At 33.2% G+C, this 25,846-nt stretch overlaps 3 protein-coding genes across 7 annotated transcripts; 2 read left to right on the top strand and 1 right to left on the bottom strand.

Annotated features, from left to right (window-relative positions):
• The first annotated feature begins 2,564 nt into the window (after window positions 1-2,564).
• On the top strand, window positions 2,565-5,921 carry LOC143541144 (calcium-dependent protein kinase 26-like). Its single transcript, XM_077034043.1, has 7 exons — window positions 2,565-3,423; window positions 3,853-3,996; window positions 4,087-4,239; window positions 5,012-5,127; window positions 5,202-5,369; window positions 5,454-5,678; window positions 5,754-5,921. The coding sequence occupies exons 1-7, from the start codon at window positions 2,565-2,567 to the stop codon at window positions 5,874-5,876; spliced, it is 1,788 nt and encodes a 595-aa protein (XP_076890158.1). The 3' UTR covers window positions 5,877-5,921.
• A 1,361-nt stretch (window positions 5,922-7,282) lies between these two features.
• LOC143541143 (uncharacterized) lies at window positions 7,283-10,510 on the top strand. Of its 5 annotated transcripts, none has more exons than XM_077034042.1 (7): window positions 7,283-7,669; window positions 8,233-8,558; window positions 8,888-8,934; window positions 9,036-9,117; window positions 9,214-9,285; window positions 9,374-9,481; window positions 10,084-10,510. In XM_077034042.1, the coding sequence occupies exons 2-7, from the start codon at window positions 8,235-8,237 to the stop codon at window positions 10,414-10,416; spliced, it is 966 nt and encodes a 321-aa protein (XP_076890157.1). In that variant the 5' UTR covers window positions 7,283-7,669; window positions 8,233-8,234; the 3' UTR covers window positions 10,417-10,510. The 5 variants fall into 5 exon arrangements, with proteins under 5 accessions (XP_076890157.1, XP_076890156.1, XP_076890155.1 ...); XM_077034041.1 differs by having other exon boundaries at window positions 7,285-7,669; window positions 9,033-9,117; XM_077034040.1 differs by having other exon boundaries at window positions 7,289-7,669; window positions 8,233-8,573.
• Window positions 10,511-18,305: 7,795 nt separating this feature from the next.
• Window positions 18,306-20,838, bottom strand: LOC143541168 (fasciclin-like arabinogalactan protein 15). Its single transcript, XM_077034059.1, has 3 exons — window positions 19,548-20,838; window positions 18,616-18,711; window positions 18,306-18,518 (listed from the first exon to the last, which is right to left on the bottom strand). The coding sequence occupies exons 1-2, from the start codon at window positions 20,827-20,829 to the stop codon at window positions 18,647-18,649; spliced, it is 1,347 nt and encodes a 448-aa protein (XP_076890174.1). The 5' UTR covers window positions 20,830-20,838; the 3' UTR covers window positions 18,306-18,518; window positions 18,616-18,646.
• Window positions 20,839-25,846: the final 5,008 nt, after the last annotated feature.

Genomic DNA, 25,846 nt, shown 5'->3' with positions numbered 1-25,846 from the left:
TACCTACACTTTGATCTTATAATCATCTTTAAAATCTTTAGAATTTGAAATTGATTAATCATGATAAATTTGTTGTCAAATTTTTAATTGATTTTATATTTTACAATTAAAAAATATATAATCAAGCAACATAAAAACCGAAAATTAAACTATAACAAAATAATTTGTTTCATTTCATATGAATGTAATTGTCAGAAAAATGACAAATACATACTAACCTTATAACCATGTTCAAATAATAGAGATTATTCTGAGTTAGAAGAATTTTAGAAGATTTAAAGTTGCATAAAGTGAAGGTAGTGATTCTTATATATAATAGTTGGGAGTAGGACTGCCACTTTTACCCGTTATCTGAAACCCAACCAAAGAAAACCGTACCCGAACCCAAACTAACCCGACCCGAGAAACTCGAACCCAAGAAAATACTAACCCAAACCTGAACCGAAGTAAATCGGGTTGGTTCTTGGGTCAAAATTCTTGGTTTCGGGTCAACAAAAATAAACTTTTAGTTTTTAAATAATATATATTTTTAGGTATTAAAAGCTAAGTCTTAGGCGCTGGCGTTATTAGGATTTAGTCCAAGTCGATTGTTCTTATTCCACATATAATGAATCGATTGTTTATTTTTTTATTATTTGAATATAAACCATAATAAACAATTTAATTATGTACTAACCAACATGTAACACTAACATAACCTCAATTCGTTGTATTTGTATAAATATAAAACTAATAAGTTAATATAATATAGGAATTATGTAAATAACTGATGAAAACGATATTCAAGGTTTCAATATCTTAAATGATTTTTTGAAAACGAAAATAATGGAATGGGATTGAAACAAATATTTTGGTTTAAAATATCAAATATTTTTAATTAAGTAATTTATCTTATAAAGGCATATTAAATTAAATATATTTGAATGTATAGAAAAAGTATAAATCAAGTCATAAAACATATGTTTCTAAAACATTTTGGTCTGAGTTATGAAAGAAAATATTAAAAACTAAATATTGATCTTGTTATTGCTATAACCCTTTATACTACACAAAAAAGCCATATAAATAGATGGCAGATAGTTCATAGAGTTAATCGTTATACATATAGATTATTGTCGAAGCACAAAACGAATCTAACCTGATCCATGACGATGCTTCCACGGATTTTCGAGATGAACGAACCACGTCTTGATCTTCTTCTTCCTCAGGCTGCGCCTGAGACCTGCAAATGGTTTCGGGGGGTGTGGAGGTGACCGCTAAGATGATCTTGAAGATCTCTTGTTCACAGACACAAAAATATGGTGGTGGCTCTTACTGAGAATTTGCCAACCCTTGATAAGGAGGTGGAGACCTCCTTATATAGGGACCCTCATGGCCACCATCATGATACCCTAATGGGCCTAGCCCAGTTAGGGTTACCTCCACAAAACCCCCTCGGCCCAAAAACAAATGTATTAGCCCATATAATAAAATAAGTCAAACGTAATAGATTTAGGGTCGTAGAACCGGGTTTTAGTACCATACCCCTACAATTATAATTATACTATTCAACTTCAATGATTTAATACTAAACACCAAGTTATATATATATATATATGATATGTATTCTTCATGTTTGTAATATTTATACAAAATATTTGTAGAAAATTAAGAAAATACACTATGAGAAAATTTTAAATCCAACTTTGAAACCAATCTTATATAAAAAATTATGCACGGCTGTTTGAATCTATGCTAAAAACAATTTGTTATATACCATACAAATCCAAATTCTTCGTCAATAATGCACCTTTATTTTTTTTAAATTCCAATTACTTGTGATTTTCAAATTTTATTCTAACATGTCTACAACTTCAATTTTGATATTTTCTTATTTCACCATTAATGCTGATGAATGAATAAGTTACTATTTACATTTAATAAACATAAACTTGAATTCATATATTGAAATAACTTAAAAGATAAGGACCATATATGAAAATTTGTTGAAAAAAAGATGAGAAGGGCTATGAGCTTGACAAGTGGCAAAAGTTGTAGTCTTTTATTAGAATAGATAGATTCCGCCGTTAATAAGAAAATGTAACTATGTAATTTAAATTAATATCCTGCAACTTTTAATACTGTAATCTGTCGTGCATATATATTGCATGACATATATATTTCATGTTTATTTGTTTGGTTCATATATACATATATCCATCTATTAGCCTCCACTCATGTTTAATTGGAAGCCATTGAATGCAGAAATTCATACCCGAAACAAACCATCAAACATTCAGAAAATCCATCAAATATTCAGGAAACTTTCGATCTTGTTAAGGTTTTGCATGGAAATCTAGTGAATCCATATAAAGTTATCATCTTTATGATTATAACCTCATAATCCGCTCGATCAATCAACCTTATCCGGTACCAGGAATCTATCAAATTCTCTCCTTGTTCGATCTTGCTTACGTTCGTAAAAAGAAAAAAAAATCCTTTATATTATTACATGTTCATCTCATTGCTTCATGTTATGACAAAAGGATATAATGCTTAAGAAATGTTTAAGAAAATTGTTTTTGATGGGAAATACATGTGGATCATCAAATTCAAGATGCTTAAAGCATGGATTCTTTAGAACAATATGGCATTCATTATGGTGGTCTAGTCATGTAAAAAGAAAAGCAAGAAACCATCATCATTTAAAAAATCACAAGATTTCTAAACCTGTCCAAAACACGCCTCCAAACATCGTATCTATAGAGGAAGAAGATCATAAACCGGCCCAACCGGCGACCAATTCACACGGTAAATATTCAGGAACAGTTGTAATAACAAAGCAACAAAGCAAGCCAACACAAAAGATTGTGCAAAATAGTGTAATACATAATTCAAAACATAAGAGGCGAACGTCGAATGCAGGCCTTCAAGTTGATAAAGTCTTGAAAACACGATCTGGTTGTTTTAAAGATTATTATACCATGGGTAAGAAACTTGGACAAGGACAATTTGGCACAACTTCTACTTGCATTAATAAGAAAACCGGGAAGAAATACGCGTGTAAGTCAATTTCGAAGAGGAAACTAGTAAACGATGATGATGTCGAGGATGTTAGAAGGGAAGTTGAGATTATGCACCATATGTCCGGACACCCTAATGTGATTTCCATTGAAGGAGCTTATGAAGACGCGTATGAAGTCTATTTGGTTATGGAGCTTTGTGGTGGAGGTGAACTATTTGAAAGAATTACAAAGAAAGGACATTATTCCGAACGAAGAGCAGCTCATCTTCTTAGAACTATTGCTAGTGTTATCGAAGCGTGTCATTCTTTAGGCGTTATACATCGTGATCTTAAACCCGAGAACTTTTTATTTGCGGATAAAGATGAAGATTCGCCTCTTAAAGCTATTGATTTTGGATTATCAGTTTTCTTTAAACCTGGTAGGTTTTTAGTTTAAAATATAAAATATCATCATCATCATCATCATCGTCGTACTCAGTAAATCCCACCAATAGCAAAGCTATGGTAGGGTATGAGGAGGGTAAGATGTAGACAGCCTTACCTCTACCCCGTAGGAATAGAGAGGTTGCTTCCGGTGAGACCCCCGACTCAATAGTAGTTTTGCATCAAGTCTTGGACATAAGGCACATAACACTCAACCATCGGGACACCGGCTGATTGGTGCATGTACCCTTTTCTTTAGGCTATCAACGCCACCACATGATGCCTGATTAACCTTTCGCCACTTTTAACGTTATTTTCACGAAATTAGTAAAATATCGTCAAAATTAGTGCAATTTCACTTTAGCCCACCTGAGGGTTCACACATATATACATGATATGACAATATGTTAAGGTTAAATATGCAGGAGAAATATTTACAGATGTAGTTGGAAGTCCTTATTATGTTGCACCAGATGTGCTGCAAAGACATTATGGTCCTGAAATAGATATATGGAGCGCGGGTGTAATATTATACGTTCTTCTTTCCGGGGTGCCACCATTTTGGGGAGGTGACATTATTTAAAACTTGTGTAACTTTTTTATAAAATTTTTTGTAACTGATATTGGGTTGTTATGCTTATTATTTCTTTTGGTTACAGAAACGGTAAATGATGTATTTAGCGATATATTGGAGGGTGAAATCGACTTCTCGTTTAGTCCATGGCCTGTTATTTCCTCAAGTGCTAAAGATTTGATCAAGAAAATGCTTGTTAGAGACCGAACTAGACGGATAACTGCTCATGAAATTCTCGGTATGATACCCGGGCAAACTTTATTAATAAAGAAAAGAATACAAAAATAGATTAGAGGGGATATACCCAAGAAAATCAATAATCAAAGTAAAATCAACACCCGGGCTTGACTTTCTTTGACCAAACCCGACATTTTTAACCCAAAACGGGCCGGGCCAAAAATCCGATTTGTGGACTTTTAGCCCAAGCTTTTCTATAGCCTGCTTAGATCGTATACGACCCAAACGGAAATACCAATCATTGCTACTCAAATTGAGCCTATACTCCATCCAAATTATTAGAGTAAACTACGGTTTTCGTCCATGTGGTTTGTCCAAATCTGCGGTTTTCGTCCTTGTGGTTTCATTTCACTTGCAATTAAACCCGAATTCATTAACCCCGTTAAGTCAGGTCGTTAAAAACCATCAGCGTGCCCCTCACATGAGGGGCATTTTTGTCCTTTTTCTCCCCAGATAAGCCCAACCGTAATTCACAAGCCCCCCTAACGTGAGGGGCTAGGGCATATTTGGGATTAAGGACAAAACTGCCCCTCACGTGAAGGGTGCGCTGATGGATTTAACGGCCATACTTAACGGGGTTAATGAATGCGGGTTTAGTTGCAAGTGAAATGAAACCACAAGGACGAAAATCGTAAATTTGAAACTATTGGACTAAAACCGCAGATTTGGACAAACCACAGGAACGAAAACCGTAGTTTACTCAAATTTTTATTTCTTTCTTGAGTTCATTTTTCTTGATTATTATTTGAATTCTTGATTTCAAATTGATGTAGGACACCCATGGATTAGTGTAGATGGTGTTGCACCGGACAAGCCTCTTGATCCTGCAGTCTTGACTCGGTTAACACAGTTTTCTGCCATGAATAAGCTAAAGAAAATGGCTCTAAAGGTATTAACTTTTAAGCTTATTCTTGATTCTTGATTAAAGCTATAAAATGGTGTTTTCAACTTTTGTGGCTATAGGTCATTGCATCAAAACTATCCGAAGAAGAAATTGCCGGATTGAAGCAAATGTTCAAGATGATTGATACAGACAACAGTGGTTATATTACTTTTGATGAACTGAAAGATGGATTGAAGAGATTCGGTACTGATCTCAACGAATCCGATATTTATGATTTAATGCAGTCGGTGAGTATATATTATGACATTATGCTACAAACTATAAGTTACATGTTTCTATATTATTAACAAACATATTGTTTTTCGTCGCAGGCGGATATTAATAATAGTGGTACTATTGACTATGATGAATTTGTGGCTGCAACATTGCATTTTAACAAAGTTGATAGGGAGGATCGTTTATTTGCCGCATTTTCATATTTTGATAAAGATGGAAGCGGTTATATTACACGTAATGAGCTTCAACAAGCCTGTGAGGAGTTTGGAGTTGATAGTGTTCATTTGGAAGAAATTATAAAAGAAGTTGATCAGAATAATGTAAGTGTTTAGATGTTTATAACTTTATATATATGCCATGAATGTATGTTTGACTTGCATTTGTGAAACTTGCAGGATAGTAGAATAGATTACAGTGAGTTTGTTGCAATGATGCATAAAGGAACTGCGATTTTAGCGAGGAACCGAAGTAGGGGCAACTTTATCATTGGGTTCAAGAAGCCATTCCCGGCTATATGAGTTCAGTCTAGTATTTATTTAGTGTATTTTTGCGCGATTATTTATATGTTTTAAGTATAAGTATACAAATCACAGAGTTCTGGTTTTATACGACCGGTTTCATTTTAAGAGAGAGACAAACATAAACAAATAAATGAACACGAATAAACATATTTTCTTAACAAATAAATAGAAAGTAAATACGAAAAATTGTTTGTTCTAGTGTTCATGTTTGTTTGTTCACTAAACTTAAAACGAGCAAGTCCTCGTTCAGTTCATTTATAGCCCTAGGTACAAAAGTAACAGTTCGTTTAGTTTTGTAACACAATGTCTATGAAGAGAAATGAGAAATAATATGTATCTTCATATGTTTTATGTGTTCTCCTTTTAATAATATGATTACCACGTAAATGAAGAAGATAAGAGAAAAAAGAGACATGAATATGTCACTGATAGCCGATATGGGCATTTATGATGACACTTGGATTTTATTAATTAACAAATCCTTCAAATCTTATCTTATAAATAATTATTGTAACTTATATTTATTTTCTAGACTTTTAAGTATTGGAACTCATTATAGAAACTCAAATTTATATAAGCAAAAACAATAAGGGTAATGAGGTAGATCCTTTTGAAAATATGAATATCTATCTTATCTAATGTGTTGCATATGCACCAAGTGTAGACAATATAAACCCATTTATATATGATAAACAATAAAAACACACACGTTAAAATTTCACTCGTAGGAAAGCTTCCGATAGTGCTTGAAGAGGGTGAAATGAGAGCAATCTTAGTCCTTTTATGAGAGTGATGGATAGGTTGTTACAACTGAAACCTCGGACTTTAAAATCTTGTATTTGCAACAGCAAAAAAAATAAACGTAAAGACTGAAAAAAGTAGCTCTAAGGCTTATAAGAATCTATATGCCAAGAAAAATGGTAAGTCAAATCTAGCAATGAGGCAAAGATAGCAAAGGACAGGTAAACTCTAAGAGAGCATAACGCAATGGGTCATCTTTTGAGGCCTTATGTGGTGCCTTCACTTGTTCAAGGGTCAATCAATCCGTCTAGCGTATGATAAGAGTCGTTGGTTTTTTTTTTCTGTCTTGAACTCATCAATGCTCTCAACAAGTGGTAGGTTCAACGCGTAAATACATCTAAGCATGCTCATGTTGTACCGAATTAGATCCAGACTAGCCAGTATATTCAGTGCTCGATCGCAAAACAAGCTACAACGCTAATCAACATTCGGCACGTCACATAAACACCCCCCCCCCTCTTACACATGCACATATAGACAAATATAGATACAAATGCATTTTAGTTGAATATAATAATGACAAACATATCATAATTTGAATTCCTGAAACCAAATCTTGACAAAGAGAGAAAATTGTAAATATTAACTTGAAAAAAACAAATATATGTTCACTATATTTGATGACCAACTTACCCCTCATATGAGCTGGCAGCACATGGGCATCCACCATACACACACCAGCTAATAATTTGATTAGCCATGAACGAAATGAACAAAACTTCCTCAAGGGTATTTCAGTAATATCATAAACACCAACCTCCACAACCACTTGTACCCTATGCATCAAAACCTGTACCAGTAACAAAAACTAACAAAAACACATTTACCAAACAGTTACCACAGGGACAAAATGGTCATTACAGTTGCAGTTAACTTCAACCCACCATTTTCATACCCTACTGAACTCATCTTCTCACTCACACATCAAAAGACACCATTTTCATAGCAGCATTTTGAATTTAAATCAAACCCCTTTTGTACAAACAAAGGTACACATGTGTTTTTGTTATAAATTATTAATCTTTAACATTTTCTTGAAATTAATTTGATTTATTTATACAATTTATACAATCTTTATTCCATGTTTTCTTGATCTTGTAGTTATTAACATGAAAGTGATTGTTCATTGTTCATTGTTTATTGTTTATACACATGATGTTGATATGTTAGTATCATTAAAATGTACAGAATTTATGGGTTTTCAAGGTTTAATCTTTAAAACTATAAAGTTTGTATCTTTATACAAAAATTGATATGGGTTATGTTTATTTTTGTTAAATATTTATGGGTTTTCAAGGTTTGATCTTTAAAACCCTAAAGTTAGTAGCTTTATACAAAAAATGATATGGGTTGTGTTTATTTTTGTTAAATATTTATGGGTTTTCAAGGTTTAATCTTTAAAACCCTAAAGTTAGTAGCTTTATACAAAAATTGATATGGGTTGTGTTTATTTTTGTTAAATATTTGTGGGTTTTTTATAAATTTTATGATCCGATAGTTTCGAAGGCGAATCGAGTTTGAATTTGTGTTTCTTGTGATGGGAATTGAACAGAGATGGAGTCTGGTAATGGGGTTCATGGGGAAGATGATAATGGTCAAGAAAAGTCAAATGAAGTTGAATCATTCCAAGTGAGTGAATCTTGTGAGGATGTTGATGGGCCAAGTGTTCCGAATTCGGTTGATGTTAATACTAATGAGGGTACTTCAAAGAACAATGAAGTGACCAAAAATGGGCCTAAAGGTGGTTTATCGGCCCGTAAGCCGAAAGGGCCGAAATCCCAACTAACTCAAAGTTTATCTTTCCCTGCTAAACCGCGAAACCATGAGTCGGTAAGAAGAGCTTCCATTGGTGAGAAAGCGAAGGATTCGGTCCCAAATGCGCGCGTGGCAAGGGTATTTTCGTAAATTTTGTTTCTTGGTAGCTTTTAGCCTTTTAGTTTGTTATGTTTGTCATCAGTGGCGAAGCTTGGACGAGCTCGGGGGGGGGGGGGGGGGGGCTCAAAATGTATTTTATAAAAATCATAAACGAGGGGGCCGGGCTCAAATTTTGGCTAAAAACGGGTTAATTTACACTACGTATACACATGTTAGGCGAAAAATGGTCAATTTTCACTATTGCGCAAAAAACAGGGGGGCGGGGCCTTAAAGGAGCTTCGCCCATGTTTGTCTTATGTATTGATGTTTTCTTGTTTGGTTTAATTGTTTAGCCGAAGAAGCCGAATGGAAGCGAAGATGGCCCTCCTTCGAACACCTCGTACGTTAATTCAAGAATGTAACTTTTTTTCGTACATGTTTTGTTGCAAATATGAATTTCAAGAATTGACTTTTTCTTGTATATATCTTGATGATTAGAAGTGTTGCCTCGGGTGGACCACATAAGAACAGTGTGGTAGGCTTTTCTTCTCGACTAGAAGAGCGCGCAGAAAAGCGAAAAGAGGTAGTTATTTGTTATTTCAAGTTTTCAATTACTGTATATTTGGCTCTTGACTTTTATCATTACTTTGTTGACAATGTTTGACTTTTTATGAACTAGTTTTTCTCAAAAATAGAGGAGAAGATTCATGCAAAAGAAGCAGAAAAAACCAACTTGATAGAAAAATCAAAGGTTTTAGCTTTTGAAATCTTTAGTTTATAAAAAAATGTTTAGAATTTAAAACAGATTGTACCTTTAACTTGTTAAGTTTATAATGCAGGAAAACCAAGAAGCCGAGATCAAACAATTGAGAAAGACCTTAATGTTTAAAGCTGCACCGATGCCAAAGTTTTACAAAGAGCCCCCTCCAAAAGTCGACTTGAAGAAGGTATTTGTAACATCCAAATTTTCATAATTTCGTGTTCATCGTAATCAAAATTTCATAACATATCTTTGCATCATATTGCATGAAATTATATAAATGCATGTTCAATTCTTGTTTTTCAAAGTATTATCTTTATTGCTATATTTCCTTTTGTTGATCATATCTATGTGTAATGATTACTTGTAGATCTTAATATATTTCGTAGACCTGTATATCTAAATGAACCAAACATTTAGTGAACCGTTTATTAATCGTTCGGCAGAAAGTTCGTTTATGAACAAATTTTTTTGTTCATTAAGTTAAATGAACAAACATGAACACACGTCTCGTTCATTCATTTATGTTCATGGACGTTTGTTCGTATGAATTCGTTAATGTTCGTTTGTTTACATATTGTTTGCGCTCGTCTATTAACGAACGAACATAAACGAACACGTGCACACTCATTTTCCTAACGAACCAACACGAACAAGAAACTCTTTTCGTTTTGTTCTTCGTGTTCAATCGTTTGTTCAGTTAAAGTTAAACGAATAAACACGAACGTTCCCCATGCGTGTTTGTTAATATTTTGGGTTCTTGTTTATGTATACTCTGTGCCTCTACAGATACCAACAACGCGCCCAAAATCTCCCAAACTTGGCAGGAACAAGAGCAATGTGGCTGCAGCCACCAACGGAGCCGTGGCTAGCCCACATGTGACTAAAAACAAGACCGTTTCACGCAATGCCAACACAACAAATGGTGAGAAAGACACTGCTGCTGCTAAAAAGATTATTAGAAAGTCTCAATCCAAAGCTCCGTCAAACCCTGAAGTCAAAGCTGAAAAGTTAAACGAAAAGCCGGTACAAGAAGATGAGAAAGAATGCGCTGAACAATCCCATGAAAGCCCGTCTCCAAATCCGGTTGAAGTTGAAAATCCTGTTGAAGTTGAAGGTTAAAATTGCGCGGTAATTTGTTTAATATCTGTATATGTAATAGAGTTCTTTTTCTGGTTTTCAAGTTAATAAGTTTTTTGTGTTGTGAATAGACTTTATGTTAAATGATCTATTGGTTTATATAATGTATGAATTGCTTCTCTCTTTATATCCAAGAGGTGTGTAATTTGCAGAAAGTGTTTGGTTGGAATTGCATTATTTCAGCCTTAATAATTTGATAAATATAGTTGTTTTTCATCATTTGTGCATATAAAGTTGTATGTTTTCTTTTAAATACAATGAACAAATAAGCTTTTAAAATAAGCAATCCCAAACACATGTATTAATGACTTTAGGTGTTAGACCACATCAGAGATATTTTAGTTTAAAATGTTATCACTTATTTAATAAATAATAATATTTTTTTACATTAATCTTGACACATCTTATATCTAGAGGTGCACAAATCGGGTTTTTCAAATACCAGAGTTCGGGTATTGGCAATACTCTGGTCGGGTTCGGGTCCGGGTCCGGGTATTGCCTCTAAAAACAATACCCTATGTACAGGGTTCGGGTCGAGTATAAAATCGGGTGTTTGAATACCCTATTTCCGGGTATTTAAATAACCCTATTTTCGGGTTCTTGAGTTTTTTTCATTGTATTTTTGAGGTATATATTGGATATTTTTAAGGGGTTGCACTTTTTAGGGGTATTTTCATGTACTTTTCGGGTATTTGAAAAACCCAGTTCCGGATATTGGAAAAACCCAGTTCCGGGTTTCAGGTATTACCGGGTACAAATCGGGTCCGGTTCGGATACGGGTTTTGGTACTGAAATGCATACCCTATCCGTACCCTACGGATAGGGTTGGGTACGAGTTCGGATATTAAAAACCTGGGTATAAAAAAAAACGGTTTCAGATTTTTTTTCGGGTCCGGTCTTAGATTCGGTTTTTTTTTCACCTCTACTTGTATCAACACACATCAACAATTAATGTACCTGTTGATGTTACTCCATGTCTCCATCAACCTAGTGAACAAAACATTAAATTGATTGATAACTATTCCTTGTTTAGTTTCTGGTTAGTATGTCTTAATTACTTAATTTTTAAGGAAGAAACTAAGACGAAGAAAGTATGTGATTAACAATATATTAGGACCAAATTTACGCTGTGAACACGTTATGGTGTTGGGTCCTACTCGAGTTTTTATTAGAAATACTCTCTTGATATGAAGGGTTTTATTTACGTTGTATGTTTTATTAAAGTATGTTTATTAAGTTGAAGTTAAAGGTTAATAAAATCTCATGTGTAAGATTATTGTTTAATGATGGGCATCAAAGTTTAAGTCAATAGGTAACACATTTGGATATTGAGAGGCTGGTTCTGCAAATTATTGAATTTTAATTAATAAAACTTAGAAATTTATCGCTTTTGTTGATTAAATGAGTTGGAAAAGACTCGAATCTTATATGCATGTGATTTGTAACAAGAAAATGATGTTGTGACTCGATTGAGGAAGTTTTGTTGAATCGGATTCCTAACGGATCCAAGTGATGGTAACTTATGCAAAGTAGATTTAGTAACTTGTGTAAGTGTACTTTAGATGATTTGAAGAGATATTTATTTGGTTAAATCCATATGTTGTATACTTGTATGTTATGTTGATTTAGGATTAGAATTTAGAAGTACTTGGAGCAAATATGAGTAACTATACAACCAATATGAGAAAGTGTATATCTGCATTTATCATGTGGTTTATGTGGTAGATTTATTTTGTGGAATGATAAATATGTATGATGAGCTAAGAGCATAACTTGTTGATTTTGTTATATATAAGAGGGGTTAAAGTTTAACTATGGGATTAATGGTTTATAAATAGTTTGATTTCCAATCATCCGTATTTTTGGCATATAGGAGAGCTTATTGTCACGGACCAAATATTTAAAGATCAAATTGCTTGGTGTGCTTGAATGTTTGGGTTTGTTGGCTCATCTCGGACTTTATCCCATGGCCTCAGCGGGATAATCGACACGTAGATGTCTAGTTGTGCTTGCACGACGAACGCATCGTTGGTCGCGAGCTGTTGCTGCTCGCCTGATGACTTTATGGCGAGACGAAATCAACAAACCCTTGTCATAAGCAGGATGGTTTTGTTGGCTTTCGGGCACCAAATGGAGTCATGAAGATTGACCTGTGGCAAGTGGCATCAAAGCAGATCGAACCTCGGATACATTGGAAAGTGTACACTCCTCCAAATGAGCATAAAAATGTCTTGAATAAGTTATGCTTTAACGATGGTCTTTGTAAGCCGCGGGTATGGGATCTTGAGCTCCACATACTTTAGTCCAGAATTAGTGAAGGCCTTCGTGTTCGTGTTCAAAAACTACGATCAAACAGAGCCGTAACTAGTTTAAAGTCTCTACCTCTTCGGGTTCCCCACGTACCAGGAAAACTAGGTGAACATCGACATCACCTAAACTCTGATGTACTATTGAACCAGCACGGCTAAAGATCATGGGTGACAGAACTACTAGGGGTCCTGTTTATTAAAGTGAATCATTCTCAAAATGCACTTTCCCTTAGTTGTGAGAAAGTATGGGATTGCAAGCCGTCGATGAGGTGCATACATAGGAGAAAACAACACTATAAAAAATTAAAAAAAAAAATTTAATGCTTTCATTAATTGTAAGATCATTATGTATTCACATTTTTTTTGAACGGCCAACTAAGTAACGCCGGGTCGTACGCGGCCCCCATTGGCTAAAGGTAGCCTGAGCCCACCACTAATCCGGACGGACGGAGTCCCTAGCGGTCCACCTGTTGAGGGATTCACCGGATAAAACCCGACCCCCACGCCCGCCAAACGGCACGACAACGAGGAGCCAGTAAAACCGGGTGAGATCAGGACTCGAACCCTGGCAAGCCAGGGTCATCCCTCATATCTCCCATATAAGTTGGTGGTAGTGAGATTTGATTTCACTACCTCTCACTTGTAAAGTGAGTGCTCTACCATTAATGTTTTCTCATTTGATCACTTATAACATGAAAGGGTTATTCAATTTTTTTTATTTTTTTTAAATGCAAATTTCTTTGTTGTCTGTGGTGGTGCATAGGACTGGAATCCTAAAACAATTAACACCTAAAACAAAATTTGAAAAAGGTAGTCAAAGTTGAAAAAAGGATAAAAAGAAGATAGATCCAGCTATGTCGAGGTTGGTAGTGTTCATCAATCATTAACCTAACAATATACATTCAACTAAATGTATCATTGCAACATCTAATCAACACTAACTATCCTTTAAGACTCTTCATCCCCGAAATTTCCCATATTCATTTTCCTTATTTTCCTAAATATTACAACTTAATAAGTTATTTAATAAATTGATTATAGGATAACGCGAGCCTTCTTTCGTTTGATGCACGTATCTAAAAACGTATCCTCGGCCAATATAATCTTAAGTGCATCAAAACTATTAGTAGGGTCTGAGATGATGAAATATAAACAAACTATATCTCTATCCCATGGAATAGAGAAACTACTTTCAAAATAATTTTCAGCTCCAAACATGATATATGGGCATAAAAGGTGTGTTAAAACACATAGAATGCAACTATTAATCATGAATCTAAATAACAAAAACAGTAAACGCATGAAAAGTACTAATAACATATTAATGGTAACTACGAATCCTGGTACAAAAGTTTAATAGTAACATATTAAACATCAAAGACAGACGACGATAATAGAAAGCTAGCATGCAACGGCCACAAACAATCTAAGAAAAGCTAAGTCCCAAAAAAAGGAGGAAAAAAAACAATTAAGACACGCAACTACCCTCCCCATAAATTTCCTTAACTATAGTCATACATTTCTACGAGGTTTTATCCTTGATTATGTCTTGAGAGAGGTGAAAGTCAGGTAAATTCTTTCTAATATATTTATCGCAAGTCAGTTTGGGGTCACATCTACACTTGTTTCCTCCACGGTGAGGGTTTCTACGGCTTTAACCGGTGCACCAAACAAATAAGGACTGACAAATATGTTGGATGTCAAGGTAGAGTGATGTGTGAAAGTTTTTCTTTATTTCTTTTGTTATTTAATATTATATACTCTTTTTTTATGTGTAATAAGAGTGGCAACCGTTCAATTTCATTACATATATTCGAACAAAGATCCAAAAGAAAACCAAAGAGAAAATATAAATTAGTTCCATCACTTTAGTATTTAGTTACCAAGATAAAGTACAATTTACAAATTAGTTTCTATTTTATATTAACTTAGTGTATATTTGTGGGGAAAATTCCTAAAATAACTCTTTTAGGAGAAAGAAAATGCAAAATAGCCCTAAATTTTAATATATTTTCAAAATAGCCCATCTAATTTGGACTGAGCAGACAAGATCTGAAAAAATCTTTCGGCCAATAAAATTTAGACAAATGTTAAAATCCGACGAGATTTTTAAAAATATTGGAGGACCAGTCCATATTTCCTATTAAAAGTTCTTGAAATTAAACAATCTTGCCAGACGGTCTTTTAATGTTTCCTAACGTGTTCCCACAACTTCCCAAAACATGGGAAAATGTGTCTTTAAATTTAGTCTTTCAAGACGCATTTAGGGTGAATTTGTACCAATAAGACGAGTTTGTAGTTTATTTCTTATGTGTTTAAATTTAGTCTAGACCTTCAAAATTTATTTATATTCCGTCTATACCGACAATATAGTATGAAATTTCGTCTTTTCCGACATGATCATCCAAATAATATACATGAGTTATCTTCATCATCTTCCACTTCATATCACCCTAAACCATCCTCTCATACCACACTAAACCTTATCTTCCATGGATTTTGATAATGTTGTTGTTTGTTATGGTGGTAATTGGCAAACTGTTAACGGAAGTTATGATTATGTTCCAATCAACTGTAAACGGGGAGGTGTTAGTCTTGCTTCAAACATCCAACGAACCCGGGACTCATATCCATAACCTCCACTTGATCACCCCTCTTAAACTTCATGATTTGAAGAGTTAGAATTTTATGAAAATATTGAATGAATGAGGATTGATGAATATAGATATAATGTAAATATGGACGGACAGGTAAGAATATACTAAATACCCGTCTTCTTCGTAAAAATTTCAAAGATTCGTGTCTTAAAAGACAAAATTTTGATGCACATTTTTCCATGTTTCAAAATATATAGGGTCGAGATAAGAAACTTAAAAATCCCGTCTGGCAAGACAACTTTTTAATATAAAGATTTTGTGAAGAAATGGACGGGTACCACAATATTTTCAAAAATATAATCCCCTTAGTTTAAATTTTTCAAGTAAGTGTCTTGAAAGACAAAGTTGAATGGCACATTTTTCCATGAGTTTAAAATATATAGGGCCGAGATAAGAAACTTAAAAATCCCGTCTGGCAAGACAACTTTTTAATATAAATATTTGTGAAGAAATGGACGGGTACCACAATATTTTCAAAAATATGATCCACTTAGTTCAAATTTTTCAAGTAAGTGTCTTGAAAGACAAAGTTGAATGACACATTTTTCGATAAGTTTAAAATATATAGGGTCGAGATAAGAAACTTATATAACCCATCTGACAAGACAACTTTTTAATATAAAGATTTTGTGAAGAATATGAACGGGTACCACAATATATTTAAAAATATGATCCGCTTCGTTCAAATTTTTCAAGTAAGTGTCTTGAAAGACAAAGTTTAATGACACATTTTTCTATGAGTTTAAAATATATAGGGTCGAGATAAGAAACTTATATAACCCATCTAGCAAGACAACTTTTTAATATAAAGATTTTGTGAAGAATATGAACGGGTACCACAATATTTTTAAAAATATGATCCGCTTCGTTCAAATTTTTCAAGTAAGTGTCTTGAAAGACAAAGTTTAATGACAAAATTTTCCATTAGTTTAAAATATATAGGGTCGAGATAAGAAACTTATATAACCCGTCTGGCCAGAACGCTTTGGAATATAAATTTTAGTTCACAAATATGGAGGGATCCCTCAATATTTATAAATTTATGATCTTATTGGTACAAATTCACCCTAAATGCGTCTTGAAAGACTAAATTTAAAGGCACATTTTCCCATGTTTTAGGAAGTTGTGGGGACACGTTAGGAAACATTAAAAGACCGTCTGTCAAGACTGTATAATTTCAAGTACTTTTAATAGGAAATCTGGACTGCTCCCCCAATTTTTTTAAAAATCTCGTCGAATTTTGACACTTGCCTAATTTTATTGGCCGGAGAATTTTTTTCAGATGTCTTCTGCTTAATCTAAATTAGATGGGCTATTTTAAAAATATGTTGAAATTTAAGTCTATTTTACATTTTCCCTCTCTAAAAAAATGCTATTTTAAGAATTTTCCCATATTTGTGTTTGTATTAAAAGGACAAGGCAATCATCAACCACCATACTTTTCTGGTGGTCCCCTTTATTAACAAAACAAGAAAAAGACCAAACCTTTCACACCACCGACACCTATTTTGTTTAGAGGTCCAACAACAATACAATACTAAAGTTATTATTTAATAATAATAATAAATAAATAAAAAGGGTTATATTAAGAGAAAATTCTTAAAATAGCTCATTTATAGAATATGGTTTCAAGTTTGTCTCTCCAAATTCAAATTTTCAATTTTGTTCCTTTAGTATCTCGTCGCCGGCGACATGTTAGCGAACACCGACGATGTGTTAACATAACATAGGTTTGACAATGCGTTATATTGCTAACATATGGTAGCAATGATGGGTTAATGTTTAAAGCAGGGTTTCCACGATGCGTTAGCTGATAACGCATCGCTGCTACCCTATGTTAGCAACATAAACGTATCTCGTCGCCGGCGACATGTTAGCGAACACCGACGATGTGTTAACATAACATAGGGTTGACGATGCGTTTATGTTGCTAACATAGGGTAGCAGCGATGCATTATCAACTAACGTATCGCTGCTACCCTATGTTAGCAACATAACGCATCGCAGCTACCCTACGTTAGCAACATAACGCATCGTCAACACAGATTCCGGCCACGTGTTGTTATCCTATTTGTTTCAGTAACGCATCGTCGGTGTTCGCTATCATGTCGTCGGCGACGAGATATCAAAGGGACAAAGTTGAAAACTTGAATTAGCGGGGATAATTTTGGAAACACATTCTCTGAATTGGCTATTTTAGGAATTTTCCCTTCTATTAATGATTTAATATTATAGGTAATGGTTACAAGACAAATACGTAATATTAATTATTTTAGAATAAAATGGTTTATAATTATGAGAAATTTACAATTTTACAAGATAAAACTACACTTTTACATGTTACAATCAAGATGGCTAAAAAATTATTAAAAATGGCTTCATATATACAAATTTAATTATCTATAATCTAATAACCCTTTGACCAAAAAAAGTAGATTCTAAAAAAATTAATGATTAAAAAGAAGCACCTATATAAATAGAAAATAAGTAAAAGTTAAATTTGACATTAAAACACTTCTCATATGAACAAATATGTAATAAAAAAACTCATATAATAAAGACGTTTTTGTTTCAAAATCAATAAACACGGTAACAACTTTAAGAACCATATAATACACATGTACATATTACGTTAATGATGATTGTTAGTAGTTGAAAAGATAAGGCGAGATAGTTCCTTTGAAATACTGTCAAAGCAATATGTACGTCACACATTTGTTCTTACATATTATGCTGTTTTTGAGATATTATTGATTCTAAAATAATCATATACTAAAGCAAATTATTCTCACATTCTCAAAAATCGATCTCCATATCAATATTCTTCCTTAAGAAAAGTGTGCCACAAGATTTGCATGTTTGAGCAAATACAACTTCCGCAAAAAAAAAACAAACATAAATACATAAAAAATCACTTTTTTTTTACTAATTACAGTATTTATATAACACCATCAAGAAAAAAAATTGAAAAAAAAATAAAAAGAAATAAAAAGTTTGTTCTCATTTGAAGGATTCTGAAATATGAATCTGATTCTTTGGGGAAACTTCCTTCAATGCCAAACTGCACCATTCGCTTCCCTTTATGTCCTATTTCCACACACTTTTCCTAAATATTAAACTGCAATAATAATAATAATATTATTATTATTCCATTTTTAATCAACAACCCACTTTTAATATTTATTATATTATTTAACAAATCAATTAACACCCACCTTTTATGCATAAAATATATGTATGTATACATCAATAACAACTTGTAAAATGCCCAAATGTTCCAGCTATTGAACATGCTACTTCCAATAATTTCCCTGCATTGACCAAATAAATAAATTTATAAAAAAAAGAAGCTAAAAAAGATGTGTACTTGATGATTAAACACTTAAAAACATATATGGTTTTCTTGGAGGTTAAGATATGCTTAATGAATAATGATCAAGACTTTTTGTAAGGAAGAGTTAACTACAATCAAAAGTGGCATAAAGTTTATAAATATTATAAACATTGTACATTTGTACCCTATGCCTTTTAAGTTGTACCTTTTAACTCACCCACAAAATAAAATGTGAAAAAGTAACCAAGTTGTGTACTTATGCAAGCAAAGTCATCACAAGATTTGCATATTATGATTTTCTACTTATGAAAAAGTGTACACATATATTATGATTTTTAAGTGTAATTAAGTTGTACCTTATGCAAAAATGGTGTAAAATGAGTGCAATAAACGCGGAGGAATTATACCATGTGACCCACCCCCACAAATGACAACAACTTAAACTTATACCGACAACCGGTCACCGGAAATTTTATTATCATTGTTCCGGTCAAGCTACGAATTGACATTAATTAATCAATTCAATATATAAATAATTTATATTATTTTTTAAAGGTATTTTTATAAAAATTTAACTGCGTGAGACTTGAACATAAAACCTCTCATTCTAAATTAATGATTTATTTATTACTATTAAATAATAGGTTACGCTACGTATAGTAAAACAAAATTCTGGTTATCGCTTATCGTTTTTATAATAATTTCTAAATCTTTATGACTAAATGTTAAATATTTTATTTATTTAAGTCGTGTAATACACGGGTTTCTAACCTAATTACTATTAACGTAGTAAAATACGGAGTAGTATCGTACCTCTTCTTTGCATAGCGACGACCTTGGGCGCGGTCGAAGGCGAAACCTTACTCGTCGGTTTTTCCTTCGTCTCCTCCAACGGAAACAAAACCCCGTCAATCCCCTGCACCGAAATCCTCCCATCGGTGTAAATATCCGGGTCAAACAAATACGCCGACCCCTCACCCGACCCGAACTTAACCGACCCATCCGCCTCCTCCGCCACAACCTTATGCGGCAACCTAAGGGTATCATACTGAACCTTCCCGAACCGCCTAACCGAATTATACATACTCTCTTCGGTTTGATACTCGGGTATTAAATGATAGTACATTATCTGCTCGGGTGCCCCGGGATCACTCAACTGATCAGTTGTCAATTTCGCCATCGCCTCATCGTTCGGTGCCAACACCGTTAAAACATAACCCTCTGATACCAATTTCCCCATTTCGGTAGCTAATGAAGTTAAATTCACCAATATATCCGCTAACTCATTATACCCCCCATAATGTAATAGCGTATGGATAAAATCCTTTACCTGGCTCTCACCGTCAAAATGGCGATGTGCTCCGCCGGGTCCTGGCGCCGGCGCCGGGGCAAGTGACGGACCCGGGGCCAGCGCATCGTACACCGGTAACACCGGTGGAGCACCCGCCGTAACCGGCGCCGCCGGTTTCTTCAACCGGTGCGTTCTCGGATCCACCTGCGGTGCTCCTTCAGGGAGCACCGCAGAAATAGAACTCAAACTTCTTCTTCTGTTAAAATCCTCTTGTACAGATCTCGGCACTAGTAACCTCTCAATCCCATGGATCAACCCGTCGGGTCGAACCACGTCCTCGGGTCGGGTCACCTTCACGGCACCGGTACCAATTCTCTCACCGAGACATAGCGTGTCATGAACCCGACCCGCCCATTCGTTTGATCCGACCCGGTTTGGGACAATATGGTAGAGTAACAAGCTCTGTAATGATTTTAAATTACGTGGCTCGAGTAAGAACCGTTTGAACTCTGGATCCATTTGTTGTTCTAGAGCTTCATTGTTGGGTGCGAAAATGGTGATATTGTGATTGGATACAGCTTCCTCTAGTGTCTGGAGAAGTAATGCCTTTTCAACGAGTTCGGATAACTCGGTGTAGTGTGAGTCGAGTAAGGCGACGAGAACCGAGTTCGAGTTAATCGATTTAGAAGTCTGACTCGGTAATGCGCTTGCATAACAACAACATATCATTGGAGTTATGAAAACAAAAACAAGGATAATATTAATAAGTCTCGTTGCATCATAGTTCTTGTTGAGAGAACTCATGACGCAAATATTATTATTATTATTATTATCTCTCAACCAGACCAAAGTAGTAGTATTGGATATGTGAGTAATAATAATGATGATGATAATAAAAAAAATGGGTTAGAGAGATGGAATGAGATATTGGTGAAGGATTAAAAGAGGTGGGAGGAGAGAGAAGACGTGAAACGGCGGAGGTGGTGTCGTTTTATGAGTTAGGATGAAGGAGCACAGCCTGGAGGTACACGAGTGGAAGGAAGGAAGAAAGTAAGAAAGCATTGTGGTCGGTTCGGCTTGTATACGGCTTGGCTTGGCTCTAAAGCTAATAATTTTTTCTCATTAATGAGTGTAATAAATGTGAGATTTTTTGGAGCTTTGAATATATTGGCATTTGTTGTTTTGGTGTATGAATTAATATTCGAATTTATACTACTGTTGTTGAACTCTTTAGTTAATGATTTCCTAGTAATAGTTTTTTTTACTCCGTATTTAACAGCTAATTTAGTTAATGAATTGGATCAGTGATGGATCATTCTTAGGAGAAAACCCACTATAAACGAGAAAACCCGTTGACGCAACGTGAAATCCCCACTCCCTTTTTTCTTTTTAGGAAAATTCCCAAAATAAACGTTTATGAAAACATTTTTTAGGTTTTAAGTGTCATTTGTAAGAATTTATCAAAATATGTATTATGGGGGTGTTTGGGATTACTTATTTTACTTCCTTATGACTTATAATTTTCATAAAAAAGTCATAAGGTGTTTGGCAAAATTGAAAGTTGTGAGGGGAATAGGTTATAAGTTACACTTTTATAACTTATAACTTATGAGAATAAGTTATAAGGAGGTGGAAATAAGGAATCCTAAACACCCCTATAATCTAGTCGTGAAGAGTAGTTTGTAGAATCAATTAAAATTTGACACATGTCTTTAAACTAATCGTAACGAGACGATTTACTAACCATTTACTCGTCACGACTAAATAAGTTTTATGCCTCGTAATCAACGCCCACAAGTAATTCATAAGTTCTTTAGTCACGATGTGTAAATTGTAAGGTTAAACTAGTCGCAGCGAGTTAACTACTAATAAACTACTTGTGTGGGGAATGTAAACCAGGTAAACTAGTCGTTGCGACTAAATGACTTAAGAATTACTCGTGGGCGTTGATTACAAAGACATGGAACTTATTTAGTCGTGGCGATCAAATGATTAGTGAACCTAGTTGTTACGGTTAGTTTAAGCGCACGTGGCAAGTTTTAACTGATTCTACAAACTACTCGTGTGTAATCATAAACTACTCGTCACGACTAGTTTATAATACCTATTTTAAGAATTTCTTGCAAGTGACACCTAAAACCTGAAAATCGTTTTCATAAACGCTTATTTTGGGAATTTTCTCTTTCTTTTTTTGTCATATGTGTGACTTGAACTTAATACCTCCCATTTATAAATTGAAGTTTTTGATGTCTCATCTCAACCACTTGAGATAAGGATTATTGATAAATTATATTTATATTTTTATATATGCATTTACATATTTTTCTAAAACTAATATATCTAATTACATATTTTCCTAATCTAAAACATATATTGCATAACTAGAAATATCATAGAAATAAGTTATTACATAACTATTTTACCCTTATGATCTTATGTAATATATATGTTTTAGGAATGTAAAATATGTAATTAATTTTTAAGCTTGAGAAAATATGAAATTGATGAGTTTAGAGAAAAGAAACATGTAGCAACTCCTAAAATACGATTGACTATTATTTTTTTTGGCTTCAAGTATGTACTTAAGTCAACACCATTTAGTCAACTCGTGTGCAATTGTACAAACACAACAACTCCGTATACATGTAATCAACGTTTTTGGTAAGCTTGGAAAAACAAATGGATTGTTTTTTGATGAATAATAAATAAGTATTATTTGATGAAATAAGGATAAATATGGAGGAATGAGGGATTTTAAAGATGTTTAATTTTTAGAAATGAATCTTTAGTTAAATTATAATAATAAGGATGAGAAAGCTAATGTGCATGCTCTAATCTGTGTTAATCATGTAAAAAAATTTCAACGACTTAACAATGCAACAAATCCTTCTTGAAAGACATGACTTAACAATGCAACAAATCCTTCTTGAAAGACATATGAACACCAAAAGAGGTCCAACATTTTGAAAATTTATGGGATCCCAGTGCCATTTGCACTTGTATAATTCAGGTGTACGGTTCGTATCTATAAACCAGAAAACAATGTTTTTGTATTTTGTTTTTATCGATGCTTGTTAATAATTTATAAATTTACTACAGATATTTCAGAATTTAATACGGATACTGAATGTGAGTTTGGTGTGGTTATTTGAAAGATCTGAAAAATACAAAATATAATATAAGGAGAGGTTGAGTAGTAGTGAGTAATGGAGTAGAATAAGAGTAGGAAAATAATTTGGTGACTTTACAATTAATTCATCACCAACCCTATATCACCAAATTATTCAACAAATGGCTTTTAATGGAATTTATTGTTTTTCATTTAATTACCAACAGTTTTCTCCCTTTATGTTCCTGAAAAAAACATTTATTGCCGAATATAAACCAAAATTTATTTTAACGCGATTTTCTTAAATAAACAAAAATGTAGATTAAATTCAAGACAGTTTATAAAACACATATTTTTAATAACTTTGAGAAACTCCAGATGAAATATAAATATGTACATTTTTTTATTTTTCAATTCATTTTTTTGTGTGTCTTTTTTCATCCAATAAAATTAACATGAGAAAAAATAAGTTAAAAAAAACTTATTTTGTTAATTATTTTACAAACAACTCATTTTGGTAAAGAATTTTCCACAAACACCATTATAAAAGAAAGTCATAATAAATGTTAAGCCACGATAAGACATATCAATTTGTTTAATATTTGTTATTAAGGAAGAAATCCAAATATTGTACTACTTTGATTCAGTGTTCTTGTTACAATCTGAGAAATGAAAGAACAATATGGAAGATTAAACTAATTGTATGTTAAATTAAACACTACGATCTAACTAACAATTGAAAGAACAAGAAAATAAAAATCAAGGATGAGATGGAACCAACAATTAAATGCTGCTTTCTTGTGATGATTTTCAAGGAAAACGAATGCATCTTTTTGGATGGCTATGGTCCAACCCCTGATGATGAAAGATTAAGGTGATCGTGACGATGATGGAGAAGGGATAAAATAAAAAATAGGAAATACTTAGATGTACAGCGTGTAATTAAATTTTTTTTCTTAAGCTAAAACTTGTAACAATTTTCATGCATAGATTATTTCGAATTTGAGACTCTTGTGGTGTTAATTAGAGGAAGACAACGGTGGTGGCAGATGCTTAGATTTGCTTATGACGGTAATGATGGTTTTGGTTGGGTTTATTTTTACTAGCAAGGATAATTGATTATTAGATAAAAATCTAATACAAATGTGGTGCGTTTGACGTAATTGTAACGACCAAAGATGTAATTTAACATAGCTATAGAACAAAACTAACACGGATATAAGTACATAACAAAGATACTATTGGTGAAATTCATTCAAACAAAATACAAGGTTTACTTTAATAACCAAATGCATTTTTCTTAGTATAAAGATAATGTGAGACTGAATAAAAATATAATTTATGTATTTACCTTACAATATACTCAATATTGAATCAATTGAATTAATTGCATTTGTTAATTTTATGACGTTTCTTACTTTTAGAAATGGCCAAATGGGGTTCTATTGCTGTGGACTTTATTTGCATATTATTTGTTCCATATTAACTTAACAGAAGCCTGTTGCAACATCTTATTCTACTTTTTTTATAATAAAATAAATCTCATATTTTACATGAACCTAAAAATAATTAATTACACGTGATAAATAAACTAAAAGAATTACACAAATGTTATTATATAAGATGATCTTCACCATTATTTATGTGATTAATATCTTTAGAACGTTGGATCCAAATGTTGACTTTTCTTGTAATTGAGATCTCACTTAATTAATTAAGATAATAAAATAAATAAACTTATACACAACAAATATATGGATGTTTATAGAAACAGAAATTCAGATCTTATGTTTGACAGTGTCTCAAGTCTCCCACATTAAGAAATTTATTTATTTTTTTAAAAAAAGCAAAAACACGATAACCATTAAATAAACTATTTTTTTTTTAGAAAAACCAACTCATGCTTCTAATCTTATTCCTAAAAACGCAGCTTTAGTTTATAACGCACTTGAACTTTTACAGCTTAAGTCATCCATTATGGAGGTGCGAACTGTGAGTAAAAAAACAAAGTGACATGACGGTAAGGCTTTCACATTTCACACATAGAGACACGTGTTATTGTAAATGTGAAATATTATTTTATTTTAACCATTAGGCGTTTATCTATCATTGATTATTATAATTTTAATTTGTAGCTAGATTTTAAAAAAATTGTGACGAAAGTTAATGAAATTCGTTTAAATATATGTCATTATCACAAATTTACAATAAACAATACTAGACTAAAAAATAAAGATAAACGCACCACATAAATCCCTATATATGTTAAAAACGGTATTTTTGACTGGTAGTTTTTTTCTTCTTTGCTCAAATATTTCACAATCCTTAGGAGACATATACTCGGTGTTAGCACTAAGCACTTTCATATCCGAGTTTGTTTATCTTCCTTCAACTCGACGAGTTCGTACATCTGGGATTATAAAAAAATATTTACGTTTTTTTTATAAAAGTAATGAAACTTCAAAAGGTGGACCATATAATTGTCACTATTACCTATTTGCCAAACCAAAATTGACATGAATGGTATGATACATGACAATCTATCTAATCTAAACTTTTCCCATAATCACTCTTGCACCTTTTTAAGTAATATCTTCTTTTTACCCGAACCTTACCTATATATATAACAAAACTGCTTTACATATATAAATACAAGACATTAAACAATATATATAACTACTAAACAAGTCGGATCCAATTATCCAAACGCGT

Source organism: Bidens hawaiensis, unplaced genomic scaffold, assembly GCF_021521415.1.
Source record: "Bidens hawaiensis isolate Kalapana, Puna unplaced genomic scaffold, B.hawaiensis_p1.1 tig00012472_1, whole genome shotgun sequence".
Lineage (NCBI taxonomy): Eukaryota > Viridiplantae > Streptophyta > Magnoliopsida > Asterales > Asteraceae > Bidens > Bidens hawaiensis.
This window is presented reverse-complemented; position numbering and strand designations above follow the sequence as displayed.

What these genes read in the sequence shown, in the direction of transcription:
- LOC143541143 (XM_077034038.1), top strand. Translation starts at nt 8,235, where the DNA reads ATGGAGTCTGGTAATGGGGTTCATGGGGAAGATGATAATGGTCAAGAA. An exon ending in CAAATGCGCGCGTGGCAAGG is followed by an intron (nt 8,574 to 8,887) that starts GTATTTTCGTAA and finishes TTAATTGTTTAG; the next exon opens with CCGAAGAAGCCGAATGGAAG. An exon ending in GGCCCTCCTTCGAACACCTC is followed by an intron (nt 8,935 to 9,032) that starts GTACGTTAATTC and finishes CTTGATGATTAG; the next exon opens with AAGTGTTGCCTCGGGTGGAC.
- LOC143541144 (XM_077034043.1), top strand. Translation starts at nt 2,565, where the DNA reads ATGGGAAATACATGTGGATCATCAAATTCAAGATGCTTAAAGCATGGA. An exon ending in ATCAGTTTTCTTTAAACCTG is followed by an intron (nt 3,424 to 3,852) that starts GTAGGTTTTTAG and finishes TTAAATATGCAG; the next exon opens with GAGAAATATTTACAGATGTA. An exon ending in AACTGCTCATGAAATTCTCG is followed by an intron (nt 4,240 to 5,011) that starts GTATGATACCCG and finishes AAATTGATGTAG; the next exon opens with GACACCCATGGATTAGTGTA.
- LOC143541168 (XM_077034059.1), bottom strand. Translation starts at nt 20,829, where the DNA reads ATGAGTTCTCTCAACAAGAACTATGATGCAACGAGACTTATTAATATT. An exon ending in CGTCGCTATGCAAAGAAGAG is followed by an intron (nt 18,712 to 19,547) that starts GTACGATACTAC and finishes TGGTCAATGCAG; the next exon opens with GGAAATTATTGGAAGTAGCA.